The sequence below is a fragment of the Pelobates fuscus genome, chromosome 5 (assembly GCF_036172605.1).
Source record: "Pelobates fuscus isolate aPelFus1 chromosome 5, aPelFus1.pri, whole genome shotgun sequence".
NCBI lineage: Eukaryota > Metazoa > Chordata > Amphibia > Anura > Pelobatidae > Pelobates > Pelobates fuscus.
Genome location: NC_086321.1, coordinates 129,053,883 through 129,079,750, shown reverse-complemented (window position 1 = coordinate 129,079,750; position 25,868 = coordinate 129,053,883). Strand labels below are relative to the sequence as shown.

Here is a 25,868-nt window from a genome sequence, read left to right as displayed (position 1 = left end):
TTTTGAATGTGCTGATCCATATCTTATCTGTTCCCATAACAGCACCTTGTACCCACCATAAACCTCGCACTACTATCCAAATTGAGGAAACTGGTTAATATTTATCCTTCTCCAAATAAGAAATGCTTTAAAAAAAAAAACAATCACCTACTCCTATAGAGAACTGGAAGCTCGTGTGAGGAGTTTCCATCAGGTGTTATTGGTGCCTAGAGGACCCCAGCCCAGCTAAGTATTAAAACCAGTTTAACTACTTGTATTGAGGGGGAGGGGTGCCAGAGTACTATAGTGGTTATGGTGCCTGGAGTGTACCTTTTGAAGTTTGAGCAAATTGCATCATAACCACGTCAGACAAGGCAAACTAGGGGCAAACATGGCAAATGAGTAAGAATAATAGCAACATTGGGAGAGCTTTATAAAAACTGACACATTTTGTTTCACATTTGCATAATTTTTGTGCATGTGTGCGATTTTCTTGGGTATAAAACTGAAACCCATTTATACATTGGTGACTTTTCTCTGTTTTTTGTTTTTTATTGTAATACGCCAAAATGTTCTATCTTGCTTCCATCCATTTTTTATTCCACTTTTTCTTTTCACAGTTTGGAGGACACATTCCCAGTCTGGAGGATTTTTTTTTATTATTATTCTTTAATAGGAAGCCTGGGAATGCTTCTCAAACCTGTTTGAGAAAATCTAACAATCTGAGAGTGGCTGAAAAAATTGGCATACATAAAAGGCACACTCTTGCACTTTAAAAAAAATATATATATATTTACAGTGCCTCTAATTTGATTAAAACAACAAAAAGGAGGCACAGGACAAAACTTTTAAATGGAGAAAACGGGTACAGTGGGGTGTAGATGAAGGGAAAATAGCACAAACAGAAAACAAAAAAAATATTTAACAATAGGGATAAGTAAATATATTAAAATATCCTAAGAGGTGACCGTTCCCATTTGAAAGTGATTACAGACTACATTAGATGGTGAAGGAGAGAAAAAAAAATTAGAAAAGCGATACAACTCAAAATTCCTTTATACAGAGGAGACTGTGGTGGAGAAGGGAGTCTATGATTAATTTAAAAAAACATGTTACGTTGTGCTGTCCATATATAGAGGTCTCTGAAATTTTATTTTACGAAGTGTGATCACTAATGTGTCCTTGCTTTTAAATCTTATAACATCATCAGTTGGAAAACCAACAAAAGACTGTGAATGGAATGCATGATGTCAGCTACTTCAGTTAAGAAATAGGAGATATTAGAAGTGAGAAATTGTCTAGCATGTGTATCCAGAGCCCGGATGGGATGCACTCAGTAGTGTGTGATGAACAAGTGTCACAAGGGGTTAGTTGTAGAATGAATCATAAGTATTTTACATTTCTTCTTCCTTTTTAAAAGGACAATCAAAAAGCTAATGTTTAATTTTACTTGTGATAGGACAGGGAAGAAAGGTTATTTACTGGTCATTTAGCATTATATTGTTTTTGAAACAAAACGTTAAATGCAGACTTTGACATACAGGGGCTATCTGCTGGGAGGGAAATCAGGAAGCTAAATGTGTGTCAGGCCCTGCCCCCCAAAAGGCAATTTGTTTTTAACCTTGTAATAGTTGGTATTTTTAATAAATTAATAATTAGAAATAATTTTACATATTGCAGAAATATTTAGTAGGAAACGTGTCAGTTTGTGGTTCAGAATTATTAAAAACATTTTCCGAAGCAAAATCTATTTTTTTTTTTTATTTCAGATTGGAATTTCTGTAATCCGGATTCATTTTAGTACTTGGAGATAATTTGTCCAAAATGTGTTTGGTTTTCTTTTGTATTTTATTTAATTAGTTTTATTATTTTGAATTGTATATAAAAAAAAAAAAAAAATCTTCTTTATATCAATAAGTAACAAAGGCTAGTTGTATCTTTCTAATCAACACTGCTGGCAGACACGGAATAGCAAGCACAAAGTCATAAAATTATGGATTAACCTTGGCAACAGATTAATCTGCACTGTAGAAGTTATTGACCTCATTGTGGTAGCCTAATGGGATATCTTCTTACCAACACGTTTGTCAGAATTCTGCTCCAGAGTTCCACAGCAATATTACTCACAATATTGTATGTTTAAATGATAAATGTGTTTAGAAATCAGCCTGTGTAAATTAGACATTGTTCTTGTTCCAAATTACATAAATTATTAGTACGTCACCTAAAATTTCTCAGAACCGCTCCACCCATGATTACATCCCCACTGACATACCTAAAATTAAACTGTCCCTATTTGTCAATTTGAAATATTAGGTGGTATGACAGCATGTCAGTTTCACTGGAGGCAACGGGTAAGGATAAAGGCTCTGAAAATAACCACACTATTGTTTCTACAGGTAGTAAAGGTACAATTTAGAAACACTTTGTTATTAAGCCGAAATAATTACCTACATTGTTTGCATGCCTGATGTTTATGTAACGTTTATATTACACATTTTCCAACATTCTGTACCTCTAGTTTCTGTACTTACAAAATACCTTTCTTTCTCTTCCTCCTAACATGCAGAATAGTGATATAAATTAGCAATTTGCCATACCAAGCTACAATTTATTTTTATTTGAACCAACTTACACTTTAACCTTGATATGATGGGTTTAAACATGTCCAAAAGTTCATCATATGCTACAGACCAGGATGAGGGTTTCCTGAGTGGCCAAGCTACTTCCTGGAGTGGGCATAGCTAAAAGCTTTTGTAAGTATGGGTATTTACACAAAATACATGAGAATAACAAGATATATTTCCTGAACTGTAAGACTGCATTATTTTACCTTAATAAAAGCATTCTAATGGTAACAGTTACCTCTGATTAGCTGGCCACAATTTGGATACAGTACCGCTTTGGCTGGAGAGGAAAAAAAGCCACCGCCAGTTCGTGGGGGCAAACAAGCTAAGCCAGGAGACCAGGGAGATGTACTTTGGCACTGCGTCTCCGAGCAGAGAGAAAGACATGGCAAGGAAGTGCTAGGTAAGGCAAAGAGACAAAAGGAGAGCGGGGGCCGAACGACAGGGAACAGGGAGGACAATTTGTCCCTGCACACCATCTGTGTTAAAAACACATTGCTTGTTTGTGAGATGTTTCAATGTAGGAAACGCAAAAAGAATCAAACAACATTTTATTTCACAGTGCGTTTTAATGCCATATGTGGACACCCTCATACAAAAATTCCTGCATGTTTTGGCAATAAAAGATACATTTCAAGGGCATAGCACACAACCTATTTTAGCATTACATTGACTATACTTTAATGAATAATCATTTTTACTTAAAGTAGCATGGTGGTGAAGACACATGGGTTATGCTAGAAAGGCGTATTTTTACTTATGACGTCTTAACTTTTGATGATGGCTCCCAAGTATTTAACTGTACACGTATCTCTGCTGTTAGAGGTTCAATCTGATTAGTTACTTGCTCTTCCACAGGTTTTTGTTCAGCTGTATGTTTGCGTTTTCCTTTTCCTACAAAACAAACAACATCAAAAAGAAGTTTCATGTGAGCACTGTGATTTCCACATAGCACTGAAGCATATATTTTCTTTTCCTCCAGTGGGAATCTGGAAATTGACAAATCTAGAATTTATATTATATGTTACTTTTGTTTTGGGATAGCTGCATTCTACATTCTTATAGAAATAAATATTATTTAGTACAGTGTATAAGATATTCTGTTCATGCTCACTTGGAAGCCAACAATATACATTTTTTTTTCATATGCCTGGTACTTTCCTTCGTCTATGCAACTTTGGGAATTGTTGACTGTGGCGAAACCAGCTTCGCCACTGTGAACTGGAGAGGCCTGGTTGCTAGCCTCCTGCCCAGTGATTATGGTCCCTGGGAGATATTGCCCTTTAAGGGACTGCATTGGGGCTTATGGACTGCTACCATAATGTACTGACCCTTTAAGAACTACTTTTGGGCAGGTGGATTGTATTATACTGTCCCTAGCTCTTTAAATACTTTGGGGACAGATTGGTACTTTTGTATATGGCACTTTGGACACATTCGAAGCTGTCGAAGTTACCGAAGTTGTCGAAGTCGTCGAAGTGGACGGTATCGGACAAAGGACCACGTGGCGGTGGCCATTTTAACTTCGAACACTGCCGACCCTTAACATCAACTCCACTTCGACACTTCGACTAAAGTCGAAGTACAGGCACACTTCGAATGGGACTTAGCCGTTTTTATGCCAGGAATTGACCGACCGCACAGCCCAAATCTATGGAACTGTTTTGGGCAAGAAAATGTGCTTGCGGTCGGTCATAAAAGGACTTCCGTGTAACTTTTGATCCACTGGAGGGATTTGCCTGAATTTTGAAAGTGTTTATGTTTAAAGTATGCTGAGTCTGAATATGTGATTTGTATTGAATGTGATGTATGGTTTTGAAGTTATAGATATTGTGTAAAAGTATATTTTAAACTGCATGCATAATGGGATTATGTGTCACACTAAGGGGAGGGGATGTGTGGGAGGTAACATCTATGTCATTGGTTCTTTTATGCCTCCCCCTGGGTGTGGCCTGTATGTGTGAGTTGGAAATAAAGGCCAGGCTGGATGAGCCAGTGGAGAGTTCCTGTTTTACCCTCAAAGTGATGTGTCGTCTCATTATTGGGGGGAAGGATTTATTGCATGCTGTTCCAGTTGACTGCTAGGAGTACAAGCCTATTCGTATGGTTCCTATTCAATGGTCTACAGCATTCATATGCTTGGGAGAATTTAAAAGGTTTCTCGGATTCAGTGTTCGTGTGTCTCCAGTCGGGAGAATGGTGTTTGCAGTAGCTGCCTGTGCATCTGTAAAGGGGATTATCGCCTAAACTGGGTTTTATCCTCTTGTAAGTGAAACGGTCCGTTACATTGACCCTCCGTGTACGGCGGGCCCCGCACCTTATAAGTACTCGAGTTTCAGTGATCACAATCCTTTCAAAGAAGAGTTACCAACACTTTAACACTTAGAAAATTGAATACCTAAAACGACTTGAAAAGTTACTGAAAAAACGTGTGTATTATTTGCTGCATAAGGTTTATTGAAAGTTTTCATGTAAAAGTGCAAATTACAAAATATGGCAAAAAGAGACAAAACATAGTTGAAATACAAAACAAAGCATCCAGAATAAACTCCATGAAGCCAATACATTCATCAGCCATAACAATACAAACACCAACTGGTGAAGTAAATAATATTACATATATCATTACAATGGCACCTGTCAAGGGGTGAGACATATTAGGCAGCCAGTGAACAGTCAGTTCTTGGAGCTGCAAAAAAAGGCAAGCGAAAACATTATGATTGACTTTGACAAGGCCAAATCGTGATGACTAGACAATGGGGTCACAGCATCTCTTGTGGGGAGTTCCCAGTATATTGTGGTTAGTACCTACAACCAGTGGTGCAAGAATGGAGAGCAAGCATTCCTAGCAGCAGTGGTAGGAGTCTGGTCGGTAAGGGGTGCTGACCAGTGCAGCAACCTCTATAGGGTGGAAACCAGAACCAGAAACCAATATACACACAAATCAGGGCAACAAAATAAGTGTATACTAACCAGGAAGACAGTTAACTAAAATACAAACACAGATAATAGGGATGTGCATGGGCAAAAAATTTGGTTTGGTTCGAGACTTTGTGTAAGTGTTGTTATTATTTATATAGTGCCAACAAATTCCGCAGCGCTTTACAGTGGGTTAAGAGTAGGTGTAGGGTTAGGGTTAAGAGTAGGGTAGGGTTAGGCTTAGAGTTGGGTTAGGAGTAGGGTTAAGAGTAGGTGTAGGGATAGGGTTAGGAGTAGAGGTACCCTACTCCTAACCTAATCCTACCCCAACCCTACCTGTTTTGCCACTTTTGAGAAGCCCGAAAGAACTTCGGCACTTTGGTTCGGCATTCTGAAATTCGGCACTTTGGCCATTCGGAAGCAGTGTCCACTATGATTTACTGTTTCTATGCTATGTGTTATAACCATTGTTTTGTTATCTCGCAATCTACCAAAAAATGGCATGTACATCCTCTTGTGCACTGCAAAAATAAAGAATTTAAAAAAATACCAGATACCAAATAAAGAAATAATTACTTTTTTAAGATTAAAATTTGTTCTAAAGACCTCACTGATAAGTAGTACAACGGAAGCATCAAATTATATCAATTTAATATTCTCACATAATAGGATTAAGAAAATTATGTCTAAAGCCAATCAACTGATTTATTCTGCAAACAATAAACCACTAAAAATATCTTCGTGGAATAAAGATCTTAGTTTAATTATCATAGAATGTGAGTGGTACACATCTCTGCGACAAGTTAATAAGAACATTCATTGTCTACATTTCATTATAAAATAATGAATAAATGGTATCTAGTTACATTAATACATACAGTAAGTGAGTTGGTTGGTTCTTGGGTAGATGGTACTAGATGATATAGAAATATATAGCAATGCAAACTGAAAAAAAAACCAAGGAGGATAACCAAATCCTAGTGCAATATTGTAAAATACAGAAATATGAGTAAAGAAGCAATCTCTAGTCTTGTACTCAGAAGAATGGAGCCAGTATCACTAGGCTCAATGTGTAGACATGTGGGAATATTTGTGGGGATCCCACTCCCTTTCTGTGCATCTGTTGGTTTCACGCCCTCTGGTCCACCTCACAGATCTACTGGACGTCAAGTGAAGTGCAAATATTATTTTATTGATAACAAAATAAAACAGATAAAATCGATATAAAGTCCGTTTCTGGTGTTGCAAGACGCGTTTCGCCTCTCTCATAGGCTTCCTCAGTTGCTTGTGATCTCTTTGGTTAATCAATCTTTTATATGTCCTTGATTGCTGGTTATTCATATCACCCAGTGTCACTGTCTTTTTTCGGACTTCCGTCTTCTCCATATGATGTCCGTCATCGCAATGCCTCCTTTTGCCGGATTTCCTGTGTGTCCGTATTTGGAACGCATATATGCGTTCCAATCTTTGAAAAACTTTATTGTCCATGCTCTGTGGTATCGTGCTGCAATCCTGGCAGTCTCTTATGAATAAATACATTGAGCATTTCGAAGTATAAGAGTAAAAATCAATACAATGTGGTTAGAACTTTCAATGGGACTATTAGATATGTTAATATTTAATGTAAAAATTATGACAGATGTGCATATTAATGCATAGTTGATAGGGACTAATAAAATAGTACTATTAGATAACTAATGGAATAGTAGAGATGGTATCTAATAGTCACTATTAGACTATAAAATAGGATGGAACAGATGAATGTTAATAGGCTTAAAGGATCACTATAGGTCAGGAAGACAAATATGTATTCCTGACCCTATAGTGTTAAAACCACCATTTAGCCCCCTGGGCCCCTCATGCCTCCATAAATATAGCAAAATCTTACTGTATTCAAGCCTGAAGCTGTAGCTCTGCATGCTGTTAGACTCAGAAAAAACAGCAGTCTGCCGACATCATCAGAAGTGGTAGCCTGATCCAATCACAATGCTTCCCCATAGGATTGTCTGAGACTGACAAAGAGGCAGATCAGGGGCAGAGCCAGCACAATTCAAACACAGCCCTGGTCAATCAGCATCTCCTCATAGAGATGAATTGAATCAATGAATCTCTATGAGGAAAGTTCAGTGTCTGCATGCAGAGGGAGGAGACACTGAATGTTTGGATGCATTTTAGGCAGCCATGACCCAGGAAGGATCTCTAACAGCTATCTGAGGAGTGGCCAGTGAAGTTATCACTAGGCTGAAAAGACCGTGTTTACAGTAAAAAGCCTGAAGGTAATGATTCTAATCACCAGAACAAATTCATTAAGCTGTAGTTGTTCTGGTGACTATAGTGTCCCTTTAAATAAACATATAAAAGGACACTCTCCCTATAATGGGAGGTGTGTGTTTAGCATCACTAAAATGTATATACAAATAGAAATATATACAAAATGTTCATGTGGATATATATATAAATAAAGATCTTAGTTTAACTATTTCATTGCTGAGACATTCTAACCTTTTGAATGGCAGGTTAGATGGTCTTTGATGGTATGCGGTTTCCCTATAATGTGGCTTATGTCAGTAAGGTGACTCTTGTGACTCTTTGTTTCCCTACATATATATTTTGAAACAGCAATGTCCTACTTGTATTTATAGCCCTATAACTTGCAAAACAAAGCTAATAATGTTCTATTTACATACCCATTATTACCCTAAAAGCTAACCATTTCAATTTCATCGGAGATCCACATATTTGCCTGAAAAAGAACACCTGTACTTGCTTAAAAGAGAACACCATATTCCACTTCCGATAAACCCCCCTTGTCAATTCTCCCCCCCCCCCCACATGTGCTCTGCCAATGAACCCCTCCTTCACCCAAATAACTAACTCCCTTCTTCCTAAAATGACTTATATAACATTTCATTTAGGTGGGTCAGTTGCTGTGTATACTGAAGGACAAGTTGCAGTATAGAGCCTTCTATCCTAATGCTCCCAGTGAGTGCTGAGGGGCCCAAATCCAACCCTTAAACCAAACAGGAGCAGCTACATTGCTGGGAGTGGACAGCAACAGCCACCAGCAAATACACAGGAGTACCCATGATAAGCAAACCTAGAGCTTGTGTGCCACCAGAGAGGCCTATGCATGCTGTACATAACACTTGCTTCATTTTGACGCAGATGAGTCAGTGCCTCCTGATGCCAACCCACCCCTCCCTTTTTTTCTTCTCTCCTTCTCCACTCTACTGCTATTTTACCTCCTTATCTTTTCCGACTTATTCTCAGCTTTCCCACTCGCCACATTCCATCTCTACTTATCCCCTATGTCCCTCTTCACCACAACTACCATATCATACGTGACTAATTTGGAACATCCCCATACACATCTCATAGACAGGAAGTTCCATGGACCCAACACAATGCTTTACTCTTCCCTCGGGCGCTCAGTCTATCGAAGGGCTTAATTGCACACGACTTGGACCCACACTAGGATCTGCCCTCTAACACCATCGGGGTAGGGCTACACAAATACACATCCCACAGCAGTACATGACACGCCCCTGGAGACATGTCGAGGGACAACCTAAACCATGAAGGCTCAGCTCCCTGGCCCTAAGCTGAGCAGCCAAGAAGACACAATATAAGCTTACGTCAGAGACCAATAGACCTTTGAGAATAAAATTGTACGGTTTCTATGTAATGATCCCCTCATATACTATAATTCCACAAGAAAACGCCATACCTACCTGAGTTGAGATGCAAAGAATGCCTATTGCATTATTGACTCACTATGAGAGTGTATTTAATTGAATCTATGTAACAACACAAATGTTAATGTCATGTTTCTCTGTCACCCTGTACCTGTATAACTTTTTACCTCTTGACACCAAAAACAATAAACAAAGATTGAAAAAAAGCCTGCTGATGCCGAATGTTGATCTACTGTTAATAATGATAAAAAATGTTTCCCTTCTATTAGTACGCACTGAGACCTTCGTCATATTTGGTTCTGAGCCTATCTGTAATGAACAAACAATATGGGTCGAGTACGTTTTGGCATCATTTTGATGCAAGCCAGTGGCAATCTACCTGGAATTTTTTTTATAACTTTTCTTTTCCATGGCATGGTCTTTGTTGCCTGAGAATGTGATCTTGTATCTCTGTATTTTCTGGTTTTGACTTGGCTCTGTTTATTGACTTTTCTATTTTCTGGATTCCTATACCTTTTGTTTCTCGTTTACCTGTACCTCTGTACTCCCTGACATTGGCCTGTCATTGTTTATTCATTGTCTGTTCTCAGACTGTGTTTTATACTTACGTTGAACATGGCCACTCTAAGGACCGGAAATATGTGTTGTTTACTTGGTTTATTTGACATCCTGTGACTTAGGTTTTGTCTGGGCTGCAACTGTCTTCACACTTTGTAGTTTGGATTAAAAGTCAATTCTCAAATTTTTTTCTAAGCCGCAAAGGCTTGCTTAAAATAATTGCCATATTTATGAAAGTTACAACCCTTTACCAAGAGAATAACCCTTCAGCTAGTTTGCTTTCAGCTGATCAAAGGCACCATATTTAGTTTTTTAAGCCTAGTCGATGATGTTATATTAAAAAAATATATATATTAACAAAAAAATCACGCATTGTGCATTTACCTTCTGCACTCAGCTGGTCCTCCTTTGCTGCTGGTATCTTGCATCTGCCTTGTATCTAAACTTTACCCCAGATGCTTGCTGCCATTCTCAATCTACCTTATAGACAGAGCTTTCTCCAGAATCCTGCAGGCATCTTAAACCTACTTTATATTCAGAGTTTCCCCCAGAGTCCTGGCATCCCAAGCATGCCTTGTATACTGCAGTTTCCCAAGAGGTCTGCTGACATCCAGAGTTTCCCTATTGATTTAATTAATGTTACTACCTGGATTTGCTATATTTGTCACCTTTGCACTTTACCCAGTAACAGATGGTGCTTTACATTATTCTCATTTGTTGCCTGTTTATTCCAGTTTAACTATTTCATTGCTGAGACATTCTCTTACAGCACCATTGCAACCCAAACCTTGACAATTCCCTGGTCTCACAGCATCTGTGTCTGTCAGCAGCCCTTTCCATATCCCCAATATAAATACTTTAGCTATATTCCATAACCACTCTGCCTACATTCCGTCCCTAATTTCCACATTACTCCTACCACACAGATTTTTTCGCCCAATGTTCCTTCCATCTTCCCAACAGTCGTATTAACTTCATCTTGCCTATATTATTAAGTTTGACATTCTAACATAAAAGCTTATGATTACCTGAAGATGAATTGGTTCCTTTACGACTGCCTGCACTTTCCCGTCTGTCATCAGGTTTCTGATTTTTAGTTTTCTTAATGTTCTGTTGGGAATTAAACAAAAACATTTAAACATTCATTATTTACTCTTTAATGTCTGATATATTGTTTATTCTTTATATATTTACTTTTAATTGGCAGCTTCAAAATAAAATACTGAATATATGGCACATTTAACATACGTCTTATACATTTGTAGAGGATGGGAACAATGATAAACATCCAAAGATCAAAACATCTATTTTACATCAGGATGCTTAGGTAATTGATGATAGGAACCACTCTGTGAGCCAGCTCGGGGTCATGGTGTCTGACTGGTGGGCCCAATGGGATTATGTGACCCCTACATATGTTGTGATAGAGGATTTCTACCAATCTAGCTAGGGTTCCTTGTAAGTCTAAACAAACAAAACTGACTTGTAAATGTAGACCATACACATTTTAAGATGGCAGTCTACAGAGTGTTCACAGAAAATGTCAGGCTCTCCATGAAAGAACAACATTCAAAAAAATGTCACGGTCAGTGTAATCTGGAGCAGTACAAAACTTTATTGGCACTTACGAGACAGGTACACAGAACTGCATCACGGTGGGAGCTAAAGCATGCTTTGGCATTTTACCAGGTGTGCCAATTTGCATGATTTCCCAAAAGCCCTCACACTGTGGATCCTTTTTTGTGTTCCCATTAAATGATTGCCAATATTATAGGGGTATAGTAGAGGTGAAAACATGTAGACGGACAATAGCTGGGTCCAGTGGAGGATTTCAATTGTTAAAGGCCCACCTTACATACCCCCCATTCCGACATGTTTTCCAGCATTGATCAGATTCCGAGGTATATGCATGAACTATATAGGCCAAGATACCATCTCATTAGGACTTTAGTACCTTGTGTGACATGCATTGGCAGAGTCCTTTCAGCACTTATACTGATGATTTCTATTCTAGCTCTGGCATAGCCCACAGTTTGAAACATCCAGAAGTGCTTTGTAACAGGCCGAGATACTTTTTTTTTTTTTTCTCTCATGAATACATTTGTGACTTAACAAATGTGAGGACTTTACTAGGACCATGGATGTATGAACATCATGCTAGGAAATGACTAGTAGGTTAATTTCATTGCTACTTGGACTAGGATTTTACATTAAACCTATATCTTATAGGAAGCCAGTGGAAAGACTGACAGAGGGAGGAGTAAGAGTAGCAAGATTATGAGCCTGGCTTTAGTATTCATTATGGACTGCAATGGGACAAGCTGTGAATCTGTCAGACCAATATGAAGCAAGTTGCAGTTGTCGAGATGAGAGATGATAGTGGCATGGACTTTAGAGAGATGATAATGGCAAACACCTAAACTGCATCTCATGTTCGGTAGAGGCAGACTCAAGCTATGTTTTCAAGATGGATGTGACAGCATTTGACATTTGACTGGATGGGAGGAACAAAGAGAATTTGGAACTGAAAATGTTAGCCCGAGCCTGTAAGGTAGTTGATAGCAATGTCATATACCTGGAAGAAGACTGACATGGTATAGTAGTAATGGAAGAGTTCTGTCTAGAGTGATTGAGTTTAAGAAAATGAGCTGTCATCCAATTAGAAATGGCACAGAAGCATCTGGAGACACACTCATGAAATAGAAACACCAAGATGTGGAAGATGGGTCCCGAACAAAAAAGCGACACTTGAAACCAAAGGGACTGATTCAATTACCAAAAGACTACAGAGTCCAGACAATACACTCCTAAATCCATATGATAGGACGAAAGTTTAAAGTCCGTGAATCGGATCCCTTGGTTCATAGAAGCTATATTCTGACACTCGCTGCAGGACATATAAACACATACAATAACAAAGAACTAATGGTTTTTACGCTGGTGTCATCAATATTTTTGTTTTACAGTTCTATTCTTTTGGTGTTTCTACTTTCTCTAACAAGTGTGTTAATATTTTCAAGCTTACTAATTTACGAAAAAGTCTTCTTTTTTATGTTATTTTGAGGAATGATATAAATCCCCAAAATACAGTACAATACAGTACAGAAATAAATGTGACTGCCTCTTTGTCTTCACTGTGTAAAAAATGCTTTTGGCTATCACTTTAGTTTTACTCTTATGCAGTAAAATTCAATGTGGAACTTGGAATTGAAAGGGAGATTTGGATTTTATTCCTTTATAGCTAAACTACAAGTCAACTGTTTTTTGGATTCAATGTTGGCCTAAAATGTGAAATTTGCTTTAAATTCCTGAACAATGCACACTGAGTAACCCTGTTTGTTACATAGATAAAAAGGCTGAGAATAGACTTGTGTCCATCGAGTCTAGCCTTTTTTCACATGGGTGTTTGTCCAAAAGAATGCAAAAATCCCAACTTTCCAATTTTACAATTATTATTACTATTATGATATTTATATAGCGCCGTCAAATTCCGCAGCGCTTTACAATGGGTGGACGAACAGACATGTAGTTGTAACCAGACAAGTTGGACACACAGGAACAGAGGGTTTGAGGGCCCTGCTCAATGAGCTTACATGCTAGAGGGAGTGGGGTAAAATGACACAAAAAGGTAAGGATAGTATTAAACTAGTAAGAGTTGCAGAAGAGGAATCAGTTGGGAGCTATTAACAGTTTAATTGATACGCTTTTATGAAGAAGTGGGTTTTTAACGATTTTTTTGAAGGAGTGGAGACTGGGTGAGCATCTAACGGAGGAGGGAAGCGAGTTCCACAGGAACGGTGCAGCCCTCGAGAAATCTTGAAGGCGTGCATCAGAGGTGGGAGTACGGACAGAAGATAGACGTAAGTCTTCAGCAGATCTTAAGGGCCTAGGCGGGACATACTTGTGTATAAGGGAGGATAGATAGGTGGGAGCAGCATTATGTAGCGATTTGAAAGCAAGAACCAGAATTTTAAATTGAGCTCTATATTTTATAGGAAGCCAATGTAGGGACTGACAGAAGGGTGAGGCATGGGAGGTGCGGGCGGACAGGAAGATGAGCCTCGCCACCGCATTCATTATGCACTGTAACGGCGCAAGTTGGGAGCACGTAAGACCACTGAGAAGCGGATTACAGTAGTCAAGGCGAGAAAGGACAGTGGAATGGACCAACACCTTAGTCACATCTGGCGTTGAGTAGGGGCGGATGCGCGCAATGTTTTTGATATAGAAATGACAGGATGGACAGAGAGTGAACCATTCATGGTTATTCACTAATCTGAGAATTTTCACTAATGGAAAAAGTAGTGACTGATGCTGCATTAGAGAATTTTTCCAGATCAGCTTTTTTGTCTCAGTTTTTCAATTTGGATTACATTTGCAAAACATCTGAGTTTAGTGAAAAACCCTATGTCCAGGCTTCTAGGCAGGTACCTCAGTCTGAAATGATTGTGTGTCAGATTAAGTAGATTGGCGTGATGGACAAGTACATTTAGCTACAGCTACATCATCAGAGTGGGCCAATGGAGAGCATGTCAGTATTTTGAAAGGGACGCTTCTGTCTGGGATAAGTCCACTTAAAAATAGGGGCATGTCTGGTAAGTAGTTACGCTGGTCTGATCCATCCCATGCTCCCAGCACTGTTCTAGGGGCTGAATCCAGCACTAAGGTTGTAGTGGTTATGACGCCTGAAGTACTCACGCCTGAAGTACTCACCCAGTCTCCACTCCTTCAAAAAAATCGTTAAAAACCCACCTCTTCATAAAAGCGTATCAATTAAACTGTTAATAGCTCCCAACTGATTCCTCTTCTGCAACTGTCACTAGTTTAATACTATCCTTACCTTTTTGTGTCATTTTACCCCACTCCCTCTAGCATGTAAGCTCATTGAGCAGGGCCCTCAACCCCTCAGTTCCTGTGTGTCCAACTTGTCTGGTTACAAATACATGTCTGTTCGTCCACCCATTGTAAAGCGCTGTGGAATTTGATGGTGCTATATAAATAACATAATAATAATAATAATAATAATGTGCATGCATGCTGTTTGTAATGTGTGTTCAGTCTGTGTGTAGTATGTGCAGTAGGTGCTAGATATTTGTGTGCACCTGCTGTGTATAGCAGAGGCCAGCTGTGTGTAGTGTGTGATGTGCCCCAGTTTGTCTAACCCACCAAACCCCAGAGGTGTATCTACTTGCAACCATATATGAATGGTTTAACGTCTTACTTGGATTCAACCTGTTGCAGCTTCCTACCTTTCTGCAGCCTCCAGGAGAACTAGGACTTGCATTGGTTAATACTACTGAACGAAGCTCTGCAGTGGAGGGGCAGCTGATTGGATAAGAGCGTCAGCTGATGTCTCTCATTCAAGGAACCAAGCCTTGCACCACCAGGTTAGTATAGAGCTGAGAAGATTTGGCTGGCGTAGGGGCATGAAACAGCAACTGGCGGACCCCAGTTAAAAGTTAAAATGTTTTGACTACGAAAATTGGACACACTGTAGTGGATATTGTGCTTGGAATGTCCCTTTAATCGATAACCTCTAATACAAATCACATAAATCAGTAACTGTTTCAATATTAATCTGGGTCACAAATCACGTGTCCATGCTGCTCCATGCCAAAATGGCAGCGTCAATATGTCCCAATAAAAAAATGTTCTTACCTTTTCACATGCAGTTGATGGTCTCTTTTCTTCTGAGTTTAATATTCCAAAGTTACAAAGGCTGTATACTTCCAGCTCTCCCTGTGCAAGATTTTCTAAGGACACAAGCACAGATCCAAATGTTCTCATGATTGGGGGATCATGACGAAAATCATCAAAGGTTTCTTTTTTCTTCTTACTCTTTGATTCAGCTTTACTCCCCTAGAGCATGAAATAGAGAATCTTTAACCCACAATTTTTTTTTTTTACAAAATGGGAATGCCTTTGACACTTTAAGAAATCAGTCACTGCAGGTTTGGCCTTTGGGTAATAGGCAATGGTGGACCGGGCTAACATGCCCCCAGCGCTCTCAGGCTATTGTCACTAATGAACAGTATTTTACAGTAATGTTTATCATTGGCATACAATAATATATGCTTGTCATTGAGGTCTAAAATGTTACTATATTTGATACCGGCAATAGTGAAGCATGATTTATCATGTTGGTACAAGTACGAATATGACATTTGGGCAGAAAGTCTTGTTTTTTCTGCAAGTGATGCGTGAATAGATTTAATATAAATATGGAAATACCGTGTTCAATATTTATTTTATTTTTTACAAATGAACAGTGTCATAAACAGAGTCATGGTCTTGTTATTCCTGTAATAGAAGCAGTACGCGCCTACAGCTTGGTAGAGAAGGAGTTACTAGATAGGGTAGTATTATTATTATTTTATTATTTATAGCAAATTCCGTAGTGCTGTACTATGGGTGGACTAACAGACACGTAATTGTAACCAGACAAATGGACGCACAGGAACAGAGGGGTTTAGGACCCTGCTCAATGAGCTTACATACTAGAGGGAGTGGGGTATAGTGACACAAAGGGTATAAGTAGGGGTAATGAAATAGGTTGCTAGAAAAGCATTCACTGAGAACTTAGGTTATTTTTGACAGTTGCAGGAGAGAAGCCATGGGGGGGGGGGAGGAGGAATGAAAACCCACTAACCGTGTAAATTATATGCTTTCCTGAAGAAGTGTGTTTTTAAAGACTTTTTGAAGGAGACTAGGTGAAAGGCTAACGGAGAAGGGAAGGGAGTACCACAGAAAAGGTGCAGCCCTGGAGAAATCTTGGAGGTGAGCATCAGATGTGGGAGCACAGACAGAGGATAGACGTAGGTTAAGTATCATAAAAACAAATGATTATTGATCACGTTTGGTAACAGTTGTATGACGCATGGCACGCGGGCTCTGGCACTTTCAGGCAAAAATCGAGAGATAAAATCGGACAATCAGCCAGTACACGGTGTACTGTGCCTCTATCACCTGGGAGGCATCCTACTGAGCTGAAAGATGCCACACACTGACGATTCAGAGTCTGGGAGCCTGCAAGACGACCTGGGGCCTACTTGCAGCAGAACTAAGGAGAGACGGACGCTCTTCCTGCTCCAAAAGCTAAACAAGCTCATCCACGCTTCTATCCCCACCCTCATAGACCGGTGGGGGTAATCCCGGTCTCCGCTGGCCTGACACACGAACGCAGTAAAGGCACAGAAGATTTTGCCATCCAGCAAAGTGACGCTGCTGACTCCAAGATGACGAACGCGCTTCAGCCTGAATCCGGGGACCTACCGCGGCAACACACAGATAGCTCCGGCTCTCTCAGTTGCTCAATGACCTCGCTGGAGGCTATTTTCGCATGGTTTTGGACCAAACTAAGAGCGCGTGTGGCAACTCCCACCCTCCCATCCAAAGGGGGGGGAAGGCCCCCTCCGGGCATCAGCATCGGGCTCAAGCCGGTTTCCCCCAGGGAATGCCCTCCTGGAAAGTGGGCCACCATGGGCTTGCCCCGGAAACACCATCCACGCAAGCGTTGTCTATTCTACGTGAAGAGACAATTACAGCAGAGAATAACAGTGACAAAACTCCATTGCCAGAAGACTTAGACAGATTCATTTAGACCTTAAAAGAAAACTGTGCTATAGCAAACATGGAAGGTAAAGTTAAAATCCTCCGTCTATTACCAAGCTCGTGGTCCGGAACAAAAGCAGTAAGGAATTCAGTGTCTCAGAATGATTGGTGAAACAAAGTAGAGCACTAGTGAAGGAATAGGGGATCCTTCCCCACTTCAGAAAGCAGAATTATACTGTTATTGAACTTGAAATAACATATGATTTGTTTTACAAAAGTGATGAAAACGGTAATTTTCGTCCTGCATGGCAAGAAAGACTGAAAGAGAGAGGCTTAAATGTTCATACACAAAAGTGTTTCATTTTAAGTAACCTTAATGAACTAGTGTGCGCTGGCAGGAGCCTCTGGAACATATTGGAACATCAAGCTACTTGTTGAGTCTGCAAAGTGAAAAGTGGACTACATGGACCTGGTAGTCTGTGTTATGACCGCTTGCTCAACAAATGTGACCAAAATCCAGATATGGAAGCTTTACAACAGGTACTTGAAGAGTCCAACGAAGATGACACACTTCCTGATATCCTTTAATCAGTGGGTTACATACACACAAATATGGGATACAGCTTGGTAACTAAAAAAGAGAAATTGAACAGCACATGGTGATGTATTGTAATACAAGATTAATGAGGTAGATAATGATTACACTCGCAAGATGTAAGATAAATGAGCTTACTCCCAGAATTAAGTCTCAACTAATGTATGGGGGGAAAGGCTATAATTCTGCTATGAACTACAGCTACCTGGCTGAGTAAGGGAAGGAGGGGGTGACACAGTGACAAAGGGAGGGGTGACTAATGACAGAGAGAGGGGTGACTAGTGACAGAGAGAGGGGGTGACACAATGAGGGAGGGAGGGGGTGACACAATGAGGGAGGGAGGGGTGACTAATGACACAGTGACAGAGGGAGGGTGGGGGTGACACAGTGACACAGGGAGGGAGTGATTAGTGACACAGGGAGGGAGTGATTAGTGACACAGTGACGGAGGGAGGGGTTGACTAGTGACAGAGGGAGGGGTGACTAGTGGCAGTGAGGGAGGGGGTGACTAGTGACAGAGGGAGGGAGGAGTGACTAGTGACGGAGGGAGGAGTGACTAGTGACAGAGGAAGGGAGGGGTGACTAGGGACAGAGGAAGGGAGGGGTGACTAGTGACAGAGGGAGGGAGGGGTGACTAGTGACAGGGGGGGAGACAGTGACAGGGGGGTGACAGTGACAGGGGGGGTGACAGTGACAGAGGGGGGTGACAGTGACAGGGGGTGACAGTGACGGGGGTGACAGTGACAGAGGGGGGGTGACTAGTGACAGAGGGAGGGGTGACAGTGACAGGGGGGTTGACAGTGACGGGGGGTGACTAGTGACAGAGGGAGGGGTGACAGTGACAGAGGGAGGGGTGACAGAGTGGGGGTGACTAGTGACAGGGGGGGTAACGGGGGGGTGTCAGTGACAGGGGGGGTGACTAGTGACAGAGGGAGGGGTGACAGTGACAGAGGGTGGGGGTGACTAGTGACAGAGGGGGGGTGACAGTGACAGGGGGGTGTCAGTGACAGAGGGGGGTGACAGTGACAGGGGGGTGACAGTGACAGGGGGGTGACTAGTGACAGAGGGGGGGTGACTAGTGACAGAGGGGGGTGACTAGTGACAGAGGGAGGGGTGACAGTGACAGAGGGAGGGGTGACAGTGACAGGGGGAGGTGACTAGTGACAGAGGGAGGGGTGACAGTGACAGAGTGGGGTGACTAGTGACAGAGGGGGGGTGACTAGTGACAGAGGGGGGGTGACTAGTGACAGAGGGGGGGTGACCGTGACAGAGGGGGGGTGACTAGTGACAGAGGGGGGTGACAGTGACAGGGGGGTGACAGTGACAGTGGAGGGGTGACTAGTGACAGAGGGAGGGGTGACTAGTGACAGAGGGAGGGGTGACAGTGAGGGGGGGTGACAGTGACAGGGGGGGTGACTAGTGACAGAGGGAGGGGTGACAGTGACAGAGGGAGGGGTGACAGTGACAGAGTGGGGGTGACTAGTGACAGGGGGGGTAACAGGGGGGGTGTCAGTGACAGGGGGGGTGACTAGTGACAGAGGGAGGGGGTGACCAGTGACAGAGGGAGGGGTGACAGAGTGGGGGTGACTAGTGACAGAGGGGGGGTGACTGACAGGGGGGGTGACAGTGACAGGGGGGGTGTCAGTGACAGGGGGGTGACAGAGACAGAGGGGGGGTGACTAGTGACAGAGGGGGGTGACTAGTGACAGAGGGGGGGTGACTAGTGACAGAGGGGGGGGTGACTAGTGACAGAGGGGGGGTGACCGTGACAGAGGGGGGGTGACTAGTGACAGAGGGGGGTGACAGTGACAGGGGGGTGACAGTGACAGGGGGGGGTGACAGTGACAGTGGAGGGGTGACTAGTGACAGAGGGAGGGGTGACTAGTGACAGAGGGAGGGGTGACAGTGAGGGGGGGTGACAGGGGGGGTGACTAGTGACAGAGGGAGGGGTGACAGTGACAGAGTGGGGGTGACTAGTGGGGGGGGGTGATTAGTGCCTACCTGTCTCTCTGCTCCCACTTCTCTCCCAGGCTGCTGCTCCTTCCCCTGGTGGCTGTGATCGGGCTCTGTGTGAGAGGAGAATACAGGAAGTGATGTCACTTCCTGGCCCCGCCTCTCCCATCACACAGAGCCGCGTGGGACAGGAAGGAGGAGACCTGGCAGAGAGGAGTTGCTGCCAGTTCTCAGGTGAGGGTGAGAGGGGGGTGATTTAAAGAGCGGTAGGTTGCTGGGGCCCTGCGCTGCATCACGGGCCCCAGCAACCTAATAAAGGAAATTACTTTTTTTTATTTTTTTGCCGTTCCAGTTGGAGAGATCTGCCCGAGTGGTCAGTCCGCCCATGTGTGCACTGTCACAAAGTACTCTGGGATAACAATTATTATTGCCATTTATATAGCGCCAACAGATTCCGTAGCACTTCACAACATTAAAAGAGGGAGGATTTAACTACAAATAGAACAATTACAAGAAAACTTACAGGAACAATAAGAATAGGAATAGCAAAAAGAAAAAATCAAATTGCTGCAACCAGGAGATAGTTACTGTCACTTACAATTCTAAAATAGGTGTATTTAAAACCTCAGTATTTAAAATTTGAATTTTGCAGCAGTGGTAAGTCTGCTAAACAATGTTATCCAATGAATCAGTAATAATTGTAATGATAACAATAGGATCTTCAATATACACAAACCAAATGGAAGTATATAAGTTGTGTCAATAAATAAAGAAAATTGCAATAATTTTAAAACACCATAAATGAGCAGAACAGTCCTAATAAGTCTTTTTTTTTTTATTCTTTATTTTTAGTTGTGCAGGTGGTTACAGGGCATTAAACAAAATGCCACAACAGCGTGATTCAAGAGTGACAAAAGGTTAGATAGTGGCATGAGAAAACGCACATTTTTGTAAATTTACGAATAGAACAAGCTTAATTAAATTGATGCTAACACACAAGTCGTGGGCTTCTTTACACATACATCCATACCTATGCTGCCTAGTGATTTTACATTTCAGAACATTTCATTACGAAGTTGCTTAAAACCTAGGCTTAATTAGGTAAGTGAATATAGTATAAGAGTTTAGACACATGTTCATATGAAAACAACAGCTTATCTACAGTTGATTGTGCCACCAGGCAGGTTGTGGCACATTGGGTTGGTATCTGCACTAATCAGGGCATTAAGACCATTAAATACTGTTGCCTCAATTATGGTGTCAGTTGCAGATATGTCCGTTTGGAGGTACCCACAGCCAGAGTTTCTGTTATTAAGGCTGTCAGTATCGGGTCTAGCGACTCTTGCTTCAGTTGCTGTCTGTTGTAAGGAGCTGGGGTACCTGTCGCTTTGGCATCAGGAGTGATGTTGATCCCTGTCCTCTTCTCCGCCTCATAGGGTACCTCTGAGTGCATTGCGTCCCTGGAACCCACCGCAGGTCGAAGTGTCTGTGGACCCAGCCGGCTTGTGAGTGCGGGTATGCTGCTTTGCGGGTCGCAGTAACCAGGTGTGGGCACGGCTGGAGTGGGATAGTCGTTTAGGGCGACTAGAGCGTTATGGATTATGAGGAGAGGCGTGCTCAGTTAAGGTAGGCGCTGGGTCCTCTGCTGGTGAGTAGGTCTGCTTGCGGTGTGGGTAGCCATCAGAACCGCCGTTCTCTGTCGCTGCCTTGTCGTTGTTACATTGAAATGCCTTGGGTGGTCATCGCTCTGGCCTTGTATTGTGGGAGCTCTCCCTCAGCGTGCCCTCTTCAGTGGTTTACAGGTTAGGTGCATCGCTGTCAGACATTTTGTAAGGGCCACATGGTAGCTGATGGCGGTGAGTCGCTTGGGAGCACTGCCAAGATGTTGCCTGCCCGGTGTAGGCCGGGATAAACCCGCCAGCCCAAAGGGGGGGGGGAAGCGGGGCCAGGGACCCCGGATTCATCATGGATCTCGGTAGTTGCCGGGGCGGAAAGCGGGGCAGCGGCCGTCCGCCCCACTCTCCTCCCGGGTAGGCCTCAGTCTCTCCAGCCCCGGAGCATCTCTCCAGGACCCGGTCCACCCGATATCACGTGCTCCAGCTGCACCGGGACACTCCAGGGCCAGGTATCACACACTTCCAGGGGGTTCTATGCTGATTATAGTGGGTTTTTACCCATTTTTAGTCGAGTTCCCCAGGAGCCACAGTGACTTGCAGCCTGCTGGCATGGCCGCCCGGCCCTGCCCCCCTAATAAGTCTTTTAAGCTGTATGCTCCTATTTATGTACGGCTGAAATCCCTTCTATTGAAACAGCAGGGAAAGCTAGCCAATGGGAGCACAATATTAGTCTAGTAACACACTAATAATAACATTTAATAGTATGGTACACATAAATAATAACGTAATCCACTATGTGAAGAAATGTAGAAATGTGTAATAAACCTTTCTACATATAGGTCAAGTTTAATAACCGACAATGTTATCCATCCAACACCAGCCGTTGGTCTTCATAGTATAAAATGCAGAAACATGTCTTTCAAAACAAAAGGATTTTTTCTAAAAATAAGTATAATTGAATAAGTAATTTAAAATCAAAGTTATTCACAGACGGCACAAAAGTGTGGGAACCTTTTTCCGGAGTCTCACCGCCCTCAGTCTTGATCCTTTGCCGTTGCTGACTGTCAGAAGCCGGCTTGCAGACAGCTGCAGAGTCCTGTGTGTCCAGTAGCTGAAGGGGAGATTCGCCGCGTGCGTTCCACTTTGGCTCACTTTGCGTTCCAATCTGTGTCAGTGTATCGGTAAGATGCAGCCTTGCGCGTTTCGTGACGATCTGTCACTTTATCAGAGGAGTCCATCTTTCATCTAAAGCTGGCTATTTATACACTATAGGCTTGCAGGTCCTATTAACCCTTTTGTTACTTCATTCCTGTACCCTAATACATTTTTATAACTAAAATGTGAATCACTTAAAATAGTAATCAAATTATTACATCTAGAGATTGGCATAAAAAATAGAAACAAATAAATGTATACATAGAAAGAAGGGGAAGTTATCTTTAAATGCCCCAATATTTAAAACAGCATACTTAAAACACTGGAAATTAGTGAAAGAACCTTTTGCAGTAATCAATTGCTAATCTTGATGTATAAATCATAAAAGACCAGAAACTTATTTTCCATGTAGCCTAATATATCTAAAATTTACACCATCACATTGTATATTAATACGGTCTTACTAAAATATGCTGAGAGAATAGACTGGAAAAAAATGAAATAGATAAAATAAGATATAAAATATAAACGGACCATAAACAGGCAACAAGACTATCTTTTCTTAGCATGCACATAATAATGTTTTGTACGGATGCAAAATATGGTACCATCACTACTTCATAATTATATTAAGATACTCTATCTCCAAAAATAATACAGATTAGAAATAGAGAATACATAATAGAAATATATCATAAAATATATAACCAAAATTAGTAATTGTGCAATTCTTCATTCTAAAATTACTAGCGTGATAATAAAAATATAGAAAAGATCAAACAGAGAAAGGGAGAAAAGGAGAAAAAATGGCAAAGGAAGAGACTAAATTAAGTCCACATTAATAGAACTCTCTCATAACAAATTCTCATAAAAAAACAGGAACAATAAGTTGGAAGAAGACCCTACTCAAACGACCTTACAGTCTATGAAGGGGTGGATCAAATTCAGACTCTGGGCTTCTCAGAACCCCAGTCAGTCAGCCCTCTCTAGCAATGCCACAGAATAGTTTATAACCTGAAACTGTTTAATTTCATCTCCACTTACTTACAAGTATAGTAAGTAAAATAATGCACAGGACAACTGCTATCTACAAAGCACCAGTGATAATTTTAATACAGAATAAAGCCCATTTCCACATTCCAAGTAATATACCATTTGTCTTGTTCTGAGAAATGATTGCGTGCGATTTTTGGGCTTTTATAAAACAGGTCAATATGTACCTTGAACTGCTAAAAAAAAAAAATCCATCAATGATAGAAGTATGAAGTCAAATATTTGAACAGTTTGATGTCATGTGACATTCAATTAAGATTTACAATGGACCTTAAATCTAATTGCAGTTTGGTATCACGTTTTAGAGGTTATCTGAGGTCCTTTTATGCACATTTAGTCACACGTCTAACTCCAAACTCACCTTAGAACTGCTTCTACCCTTCTCCTTTCTGTCTCCTTTTTTGTTAGACGCCGAAACGACCTTTGATTTCTGGATCTGCTCTGGGTCCAAGGGCCATGATAAAGTCTGGCAGGAATAAAATCTGGTTATTACCATTTTTTTTTTGCTTTGTAATAAAATATTACAAAGCTATACATATATTTATTTAAAAATGGACAGAATATACCCATGGTTTTCACAAGGCACAGTTCAACACTTTCCACCCAGCCATTTAACCACCGATCAATTGCCTCACTTTGTAGCAATAATTATTTCACGCACTCGTTATGTGTAGCAGAGCTGCTGTGTGTGAGTCTGAGAAGACAGTATAATAGAAACCGCTATGAAACTGTCCTGTCATAAATACAAAAACTTTAAGTGACAAATACCTCTTCCCAGTTAAATGAATGACAAAATGGCTCTGAGGGCGCATCTTGCAACAAATTTGCAACCACATTACCCCCCCATCCCCTTTGGACCGGTGGGGAATATCGAGGTGGAGATTCCCTTGAAGGATGTCTGGAGCACTGCATGGCGCGACCAAGATGGCCACCTCAACAGAGCATCAGCTCAGTCGAACAGGCCTTGTGGGCTATGAGTGCTCCACTTATTCAATGTCAGATTTCACGCATTCTGCTATGTGTTCTTGCATCAAATCAGCAACAGACCCAAGGTACATTCCCCTTCTGCTGCTTTGCTGACAAAAGCTGCTGATCACACCACCTTTTCTCTTTTCGGCCGGGGGTCCGCCTAGATCTGGGTAGTCATCCATACATCCAAGGGGTGCCCCAGTTTTGGGGACCCTTTGGGCATGAGATCCTGCCACCTGGAGATGGATCTATGGACATGGGGCACTTTCCCCCTTCAAGGCCTGGAGCTGTAGTTATGTGGACTCCTGGCTAGGTGTAAAACTTCACCTTGCACAACACGTGCACCAGCAGAACCTGCATAGTTTTGTGGTGGAGGGAAGTCACTGGCTAGAGAGAGTACTCTTGATTTTGGGCTGTGGCATATGGTGACCCAAGATGGAGGCATTTTCACTCACAGAGTGACGTCCACCTGCTTATAATACAGAGAGCTACACTTAAAATCTTTTGTTAAAAGGTCCTCGTAAAAAATGTAATATAGTTTGTATCATGTTCATTGTCTAAATAAATATATCGGCATTGCATTCTTCTTTTTGCCCTCTTTTATTTCAGGCCTACAGCATCGTCGGTTCCGGCACAACACAACCAGCTTTTCCTATATTAGGTGTTACGTCACAGCACTTTCTAGCAAATACGCATATCGATTTTTGCCCCGAACACAAATATATATATTTTAACAGGCAGAATTTTTTCAAATTGTGGGCGTGGCTTAGGGCTGGAACACCTTGGCACAATTTTGGTGGGATGCCCATAACCCCATTATTTTCATGGTGATAGCTCCACATTATCATAAATATCATAAATTACCCCACTCAAAGCCTGTGGTGGTGGTGGAGGGTGGACAATGCCATGACCACTCCCCCTTCTATATAACTTATGGCTGGTGGGGTGAATAGGATGTCCCCCCAATTTGTTTTTAATAAATAGCACCGGCTAGCCATGAGTGGATGTAGGGGGTGGAAAATGACCTCCTGTCTAATTTGTTTTTTTATAGTTCTTTATTTATGACAGGCAGTCAATACAAGGTGCAAGGTCAAACAGTCTCACGAATAAGTATGAACATACATAATAGAGCTATTCATCAATTATCGTAATGTGAAATTCGAGGTTTGAGTTGAATCTTCTTGTTGGGGCGAACGAG

General features: G+C 41.6%; 1 protein-coding gene across 1 annotated transcript in view; it reads right to left on the bottom strand.

The window, feature by feature from the left end:
• Window positions 1-3,173: 3,173 nt before the first annotated feature.
• LRRC43 (leucine rich repeat containing 43) overlaps window positions 3,174-25,868 on the bottom strand; it is an 80,255-nt gene continuing 57,560 nt past the window's right edge. The window contains exons 9-12 of the mRNA XM_063456992.1: window positions 24,063-24,167; window positions 15,437-15,637; window positions 10,807-10,888; window positions 3,174-3,500 (exon numbers count right to left, since the gene is read on the bottom strand). Coding sequence (XP_063313062.1) covers window positions 3,364-3,500; window positions 10,807-10,888; window positions 15,437-15,637; window positions 24,063-24,167 — 525 coding nt within the window. The 3' untranslated portion in view covers window positions 3,174-3,363. The remainder of the gene's footprint in view (window positions 3,501-10,806; window positions 10,889-15,436; window positions 15,638-24,062; window positions 24,168-25,868) is intronic.